General features: G+C 38.8%; 1 protein-coding gene across 1 annotated transcript; it reads right to left on the reverse strand.

The window, feature by feature from the left end:
* Positions 1-865: 865 nt before the first annotated feature.
* Positions 866-7,837, reverse strand: b4galt4 (UDP-Gal:betaGlcNAc beta 1,4- galactosyltransferase, polypeptide 4). The gene is made up of 7 exons (XM_084029894.1): positions 7,702-7,837; positions 6,121-6,635; positions 5,391-5,623; positions 3,973-4,160; positions 3,706-3,828; positions 3,496-3,600; positions 866-3,373 (listed from the first exon to the last, which is right to left on the reverse strand). The coding sequence occupies exons 2-7, from the start codon at positions 6,380-6,382 to the stop codon at positions 3,244-3,246; spliced, it is 1,041 nt and encodes a 346-aa protein (XP_083886020.1). The 5' UTR covers positions 6,383-6,635; positions 7,702-7,837; the 3' UTR covers positions 866-3,243.
* Positions 7,838-8,444: the final 607 nt, after the last annotated feature.

Genomic DNA, 8,444 nt, shown 5'->3' on the forward strand with positions numbered 1-8,444 from the left:
ACCATAGGAAGAGGAGATGACATCATTCTGTCCATACAAAGCCTCAGACACCCCGCTCTTTCTTTGCACTTGTAAAAAAACAGAAAAAAGTCTATGCTGAGAAGATATTTCATTGTATCTGAATAATAAGAGGTTATTCTTATCCTTACGTTTAGCACATGTCCTTTATGTCCTCAGAGAGATGCAGCGCTGTTGTATTTCTGTAGAGGTATTGTTGGGATATCGTGCTGACAAAACAGCTTTTTAAGGGAATGTGAGCAGCTAATTTGATTAACCAAGTGTTCAACTTAATCCAAGCAATTTTACAATTACAACACAACTGGCAGCATACATACTTGTGCATTCGTATAAAACTTATGGAGAATTTTAGTTCAGTCTTTTGTTGTTAAATCAGGGTAAAGAAAACTTGTGTGATTTGTAATCCATGCTATTCTTCCTGTTTATTTATGCGTGTGTGTGACGTCTTCTCACACTTCAACCAGACTTAAATAGGTTGTTATTTTGTTACATTGATGAATTAAGGCTACTGCTGCGCAAATTGCGGGACAATAAAACCACTCTTTCCATAGTAAACAAGGAGAAGAGACCTCACTAGAAGTGTTTCCAGTAGTGGTTGTTGTGCTTTCAAGGCCCCGTACTGGTCAGATCTACGTACTGCAGGCTGGTGCCATCTTGGTTACATGCAGCATACTACTCCACTCATACAGTAAACATAATCCCATTTAATCCAGTAATGCAGGGAATGATCTATGGGGTTAAAAAGGAGCAGGGTGTTTATCCTGAAACCATGTTCAAGTGCATATTCTATCTGTTGAACCAAAGTGGTTGTGATGTTTGGCCGGGAACACATAAAACCACAAGACAATTCATAAGAAAATACTATTTATTATTCAAGTGTTCTAAAGAGAAAATAACCCTTTTAGAAGTGAAATGCATAATCTTGTTCTCTACCACCATCTGGCCCAAACAAAACATGACAAATCATCCCAAACGGACATGCAGACATTCAAAATAAATCCACCAAAGGACATTCGGAAAGAGTTAATATGGCGTCACTTTGAATTTCATACAATGATTCATATAAAGTACAAATTTAATTAAAAATGTCAGTGAAATTTTTGATGCTACGATATTACCACGATTTTCTTGGTTGAAATCATTTTACAAAACCTTATTGAGAAGTTATAGTTATGTAGTTACATGTTTACATGTAAAAGTTTACAACCCACAGTAGAAAAACGATCCTAAAACATACATTCATTATTGAGATGCGACCATGAAGTGAACAGACGACCACCAACAGATTTAGATTTTTAAAATGCATAACTCTCATTGAATATGATCTTCTTCATAATGGCTGCAGCATACATTGTACATTATGAAGGGTTGTTCAGTTCACTGTGTGAAGTTTAGAGCAACCTATTATAAAACTCTACTCTAACAGTTATGAATATGAAAATACAAAGGAATGGCTCAAATAAGCTGTAATCAAATTTGTCACAATAGTTAGTAATATTGCTCAGTCTGGAAAGATGTATTTGCTGATCAGATAATAAAAAAGGAAAAACATATGGTAGTTGTAACATACCAGCAGCTACACTACCTTCAAGATATAAATTAAGTAAAAAACATCACTTATTGAACAAACCGATATGACTATTTGCATGCAATGATCAAAACAAGTATGCTTCACATCCGATAATTATATAAAGTTATATTGATCGGTCACTACGATTACCATTTAAAAATGTTAAGGTAATAAATAAAAACCCACCACCCATTACTTCCTGCTTAAAAATCAAGCTACTCTTCAAGACAAAAACATTGTTCGTCCGAAGATGTTTAAGGTCATTAAGTTCTGGAAATGAAGCCAGTTGACACGCAAGCATTTTATAATAATAATAATAATAATGTAGCCTGATTCTAGAGCAGCCGGATTCTAAATGACCAACACATTATCAATTTTCACAATAAGATATTTCACTTGATATGATCCCTCCATATATTATTATTGCTCGGTGGTTCTTGATGTTTTCCCTCTTTCTGCACACAAGGTTCATCTTTTGTCTTCTTTACTACAAACTATATTGACCTTCTGCATGACCGTAATATTACCAGCAAGTATTAGATGAGGAAGACCTCAGATATCTAGAATATAAAGATTACTAGGATTTCATTCATATGTTCACATTGTCCTCCATTAACAAACACCAGCAGTTTGGCTCTTTGTCTGTGGTTTTATTGTTAATGTCTTTACCAGAAAACATTACTGGGACCCCACATAATGTTTTATAAATAATAAATAGAGTATGTATTTACTAGTTTTTTATTTGGATATTAATCACTGTGCTTTAATGCTGGATAATAATAAAATATGACAAGTCTTTTTTTACAGGTAGTGTAGCTATTGTAATTATAAATGGATAAATTAAAAGTAAATCAAGGCCTTGTTGCTGTTTTATATCTGGGATAAAAACAAACAATCAATGCACATTACTCTTATGATTGATCAATTTAACATCATATTACCGTCTACAGTTTGTGAGGCGAACATGTCCGTGTAAACAAATCTATTAAGCTACCAGTCGACCGTCTTGTTGCTTTGAAGAGTCCTGGAATCAAACCTAAACATTAACTCAATTCCCTATAAACGGCTGTTCTCGGTTATCTGCGATCTGATTTGACTTCTGAGAAATATGTGAGGTCACGACATGCTATGTAGAAATATTAACGGCCCTGCACTAACGGAAGCATCAGAAGAGAGTTCAATCAGTCTGTGCCTCCCGGACAGTCCTGAGACAAGTTCCAAGTAAGTGACAACGCCTGGGTCAGAGGGGCCTTTAGTCAATGCAGCAACAGAAGCACACAAAACACACATTGTGCATGATTTGTAGGTTTTTATGTCAAAAATTAAATGTATTCAAATAATGAGTTGCAGCAATTTATATATTTGACCAAAGCCAAATGAATTGAAGGGAATGTTTTTTTCTTTGAGCAGGCTGTTAACAATGTGAAGAAATGAAATGAAGGCAGCTTGATATGCAAAGAAATGTGCAAATATGTAGTTTCCAGCTGAACATAATTCTAATATATTAACTACTCAATACAATGTGCATTCTGTGTGCTTCATATGGTGTCTTATACACATGTTGTAGCCTTTCTGCACTCAGTAGCCTAAAGACGCAGTAGAAAATATATCATAAAACAGTTTTTGGTCACAGCTTCCTGTTTGGAATCCCAGCTCTATGGCTTACCGATGTCCACAGTCACGTTCACATAAAGAGGCAGCCTCTCCACTGACATAGTCTTATATGAGCAGCTGTTGAGCCCGTCCTTTCTCCATACCAGTGGTGTTCGTCCTAACAACCTCATCCTAGGAAGCAACCAGAAATAATAATACGTCAGGAGATTAAATCTGCAGCACTAATCCGGGTGCATACATTTAAATGACCTATAATGTGCTGAAATAAGCATGACACCTCTTCATTTACTGACCTGTCTTTGTTTATTTCATTGCCACTGTCCCGTTTGTGAAACACCATGGTGTAGCGAGCTATGTCAGCAGGCGGCCGCACTATCTTCATTTTCTGCAGCTCAACTCTGCGAGACAGCAGAGCCACATGTGAATGAATGAGGGAATACGCTCCATTTGCTCCAGATGTCATCAATAGAAACACACAACACTGTCGCTCGTTCCTGTCTCACCTGATGCGAAGGTCATCATCTTCTCCGCCCCAACCCCAGTACGTGTTTGAGAATCCATTCACTTGAAGAAACTGGTCTTTGGTCATAGCTGTGACTCCTCCGAAGTAGCCTTTGTAACGCAGCCTGAGAGTGGAAGAATATGAAGAATCTTAGTTCAAATTCTGTATCAGAGCTTTGAAGATAATATCCTCGTTCATTCATATAGGTAGTATAAACATAAATATGACTCATGACTTGCAGTAAATGTACTCGTAGTTGTATACTTACTTGTATCCTGTGGCGTTGCGGCCGACCACCAGGTGTTTGGGCTGCTTGTCACAGAAGTATAAATTGTGATCATTTTCAGGAACCAGGTCCACATCATGGAAGATGAAGCAGTCCCAACTGTAGTCTTTCAGTGCCTCCAAATACCCGACATTGAGTAATTTGGCACGGTTAAAAGTCGCATCACCAGCCTTAAAAAAAACATAAAACACAATAAAAATCACAATCTGCTGTTTTTTAACTGAAGATTTCTAACAGATAGGAAGGTTGGAGTACGGGGTCACAACAGCTGCAGCTCAGAAAATGCTTTCATGCTACTTGTGTGGGACAGTTATTGAGTAGCTTTCATTGTGGCAGTGATGTCATCACATCCAGGCTATTATAGGAAAATAGACGGCTTAGCAAGTCAATCTGAAGGAGTTTATTGGGCTTTATTCTGATTTATTTTTACAAGTAACCACCATGAAAGCCAGACACTGCCTCCGTGGAACCAGATGATCAGAGGAACCAAAACATGATAAAGCATTTCATAAAAGGATACATATGAGGCTCTACCAGGCGTGGACCATATATTGCTATTATATTGATATTGAAATATGGTGTGATCGTTGTCTTTTCCTGTTTTGAAAGGCTGCGTTACAGGAAAGGGATGTCATTTTTTGAACTTACCAGACTGCTCTAGCTGTTATTTTCCCTCTCAGTCAGTGTATCCACATTACTGATGATTATTTATCAAAAAGCTCAATGTGTAAATATTTTTGAAAAAAGCGCCAATGGCATAATATGGTTGCAAATTTGACATCGAGGTATTTGGTAAAAAAAAATATTGTCGTTTATCTCCAAATAAAAAGCTCTAGGCTGTATAAATGTGTCTAAACACTGCATTCAAACTATAAACTAATACTTTAAACAGTGCCTCTCGTTATAACCTTACTGATAATCATTCTTCTTGTGCTCGGAACATTATTTGGTTGCAGATGATTTGCCTTTGGCATGTGAAAGTGTTTTGGTTCACTGGTTTCTTTGTTTTCAGTGGCGGTGTTTCCGTGCATCGCTGAACATGAGTTGTTGCTTTCATGACTTTAAAGTCACAAAGTGTTTTTCAGCAACGCACTGATAGTAAAACTGCTGCCCAAACAGATCTCAGTTATTTAGAAAAGAAAAAACAATTAAGCAACGAGACAGTTTGACATTTTTGTCATTTGAGATAATACGAGAACATGAATCCATTTTGCTCTACATAATATTTCCATAATATTTCCCAACATTTCTTCAATTCTTCATTGCTCTATTTTTCACCCGATGAGAGCCCTGATTAATTATAATCATATTCTATATTATCTATATTCTAAATCAATATTTTTTGTACTACAAGCACAAGCTGATTTAATAAAACAATGCATGATCTGGAGCCTGTATACCTGCTGGATGACATAAATGGCGTAATGTAGCTGCTGCCTCTGCAGAAAGGGGTGCAGGTGATGCAAGAGGTAGAGGAGGTGTCTCTCTCTGCTGCGATGAGGGATGAGGATCGCTACGCTCTGCTTCGCTGTGCAGTCGGAGGGCTTGTACTCGCCTTCAGCCACTTCTTTGTTGTCATTCTCCACATCCTTCAGTTTCAGAGAGGATTCAAAGGCTAGCTTCACAGCTCCCTCTGTGGACATTAGCACAAAAGACAAGCTGAGTGTTGGTGATCATTATATGACGATCATAAGTTATGACTCATAACGCAGTAAATATAATCATTTCAAACAAATAGTTTAAACCTGTAAACGACAGACAGTTCACAAGTATTTTGAGATTACTCTGGAGGTTCATATACAACAACTTCAGCATGTACGCCCAGATTAAGATCATCTATAATCATGCATAGCACAATCAACCTTTACTCTTGTTTTGATAAACTAATAATGTTCAAGGTGACATTAAAGGTTAATGATCGGCACAGAGCTTTGTCTAGTTTATTATTAGTTATCTGCGCTACTGTTCTTTCATCTACATGGCCATGGAGTCAGCAGACCGGTGATGAATTTAAAACAGAGCACAAAATCAAGGATAGATTTAAATTAAAAATGTAAACCCCATCAGCCAAAGCAAGAATACACACAGCAAGTGTGTCACCTCTTTTCCCTGCACTTTGCATATACCTACGTAGCAACGGTGACTCCTGAGGGCAATCGACTTCTGGCGGTGGAGTATTTAAGTGAACGGGTGCCGCTGTCCAAGTGTCGAGTTTCTCCCTCAGACTGTCTTCTTTGACAAGAGTTTGTGGTGAGGTGGCCGAAACGTGACCGAATTTCACCGTTTCCCCTGAAAAAGTTGTGATCCACACCAGCACCGACAGAGAGACAAGGAGCAGCAGAAAGTATTTCCCCCTCCGCAAAGTCTTGCACACAGGCGAGCAGAAGCCCATAGTTGTGTGACTGCGCTGATATGAGAAAGTAAAAGTGCTTTAGACGCTTGTTGGTCCTCGTTCAGGAAATTTCCTCTGTGCACGACAGCCGCGGTTTCACTATCCAGTCATCCCATGGTGAGGAAACATGCTGCCGAACTATACAGACAATCAGGTATATGATCACTGTGAATTAAGGGAAGTTACTGGTGAAAATCCATCGTTGAACCCTCAAAATCCAGTTTCAGGAGGTGAGGCCGAAGTTCTCCAGGAACTGTGGATTAATAAGGAGAGAAAGGATGTTACCGCCATAAACTGGCATACATCATAATCGAACGTATAGGTTATCCTTTTAAAAGAGATATCTCCATTCCATACAACTGACAAAACACACCTGAGAAACAAAACCAAGATACGGGTTACGTGTTCAGGTTCCTCCTTTTCTTTTGTTTGTATTTAGAGCCATTTATTCTGTTACACCCTGCACTGAAAGAGCTTCCTGAACGGTCGTTTTACACCCGGTAACTAGGTGTAACTATACACCTGTCTTTTTGTTTTCAACCTTGATAAAGGTTAGTGTCACATTGCAGAGCCTCACCTTTCTCCTCACTTGTACCAGTGTTATTGACTGAACTTAATCGACTGACTGATGAAATGATCTTCTCCAATGACTGGTTTCGTCTTACCAGTTATTCAGTTCACGACTACATTTTAGTTGTTGGCCATGAATCCCAACAATATACAAACACAAGAGGATAATTAAACAGGATGCAGACGATCAATACAGCAAGGCAAGGTTGTAAATCAGAGCAGTGACGTAGAACACGTGAACCGTTATATCCATACATGTTCACTGGCAGGTCTTGCCTGTTGTCTCGTAGACGAAAAAGACGAATTTCTTCCATTTACCCGCAAAACGCCTCCCGAGTTGCCGTACATTTGGGGGTACTGACAGTGACGAGCTAACATTGGCTAGCTCTGGTAACGCCTACAGTTATACACCGTTATTAGTGCCACATTAGACTCTTATTACAGGATATATATTACCTTTTACATCGCGGACGGCTCTTTCTTCTCCCGATGTTTTAAAACAGCAACGCTCAAATGTATGATGCGACCCGGCAGCAGCAGCTCTGCGCGGACAGTTAGCGTAGCTGCTGGCTAGCTGACGAATGCGGATGTAAGACTGTAGAGTTACTGTACAAAGTGCTGTAAAAGTTAAACATTAGCATTGATCTAAAAGTCGCACACCGGCGAGCCCAGCCTCACAGTGTGACCTTATATCAGTGAAACGCCGTCATTTCCTGATCTAACGTTAGATAACAATTGGCACATCTTACCTTTGACACAAGATAACGTTATTATCGGTTATCGACCCGGGAGCAAACAACACGGTGTCAAGGCAACACGAATACACAACACGTCTGCAGCTGCTGGGTGGATTTCATACTAAAAGCTTTCGCGTCGGGCTGCGACAAATACATAACTCTTGTGTTTCTTTTTCGCTTTGATTTTGAAGGTAGTATCAACAAACAGGAAGTCATTGTTCTTTGCGTGTCTTGTAATGGATACTTCCGTTATGTTGGATTTCAAAGTAAAAGTCGTCTGCTGATGTTTGAAAACGTTACATTATATTTCTGAATTACATTTTAACAGTATTATTTGCAGCGCTAATGAGGCAGTTTATATAGTGGCGGGGTGGCCAGGCTGGGACCATTTCACAGAAGCATTTTTTTCTGCGTAGCAACCCACTGTAGCTAAAGTCACTTTATTTTGGGAAGTAACTCTTAGAATTTGCATAAAGACCAAGTACACAATAAGGACTCATGACATGTTTTTTTATGCAACCCTCAATTGAAATAAACCGAACTCAAACATTTGTTACAGTTATGTTTTTTTTTCTTTTAATTGGTGACAAAGCTCACAAGATCAATTCGGCTACATAAGATAATTACACACAAGACAAACTTACAGAAGTTGCATTATTTTGCATACTAGCATTTGGCTGCCAAGTCTCGTGCAATATCTGTCTCTTCCCACCCTGCAGATCAAACATAGACAACATGCTGGCTCTCTGCTGGAC

Source organism: Eutrigla gurnardus (assembly GCF_963514095.1).
Source record: "Eutrigla gurnardus genome assembly, chromosome: 15".
Taxonomy (NCBI): domain Eukaryota; kingdom Metazoa; phylum Chordata; class Actinopteri; order Perciformes; family Triglidae; genus Eutrigla; species Eutrigla gurnardus.

What these genes read in the sequence shown, in the direction of transcription:
- b4galt4 (XM_084029894.1), bottom strand. Translation starts at nt 6,382, where the DNA reads ATGGGCTTCTGCTCGCCTGTGTGCAAGACTTTGCGGAGGGGGAAATAC. An exon ending in CGCAACGCCACAGGATACAA is followed by an intron (nt 3,829 to 3,972) that starts GTAAGTATACAA and finishes TTCCACTCTCAG; the next exon opens with GCTGCGTTACAAAGGCTACT. An exon ending in AATGAAATAAACAAAGACAG is followed by an intron (nt 3,374 to 3,495) that starts GTCAGTAAATGA and finishes GTTGCTTCCTAG; the next exon opens with GATGAGGTTGTTAGGACGAA.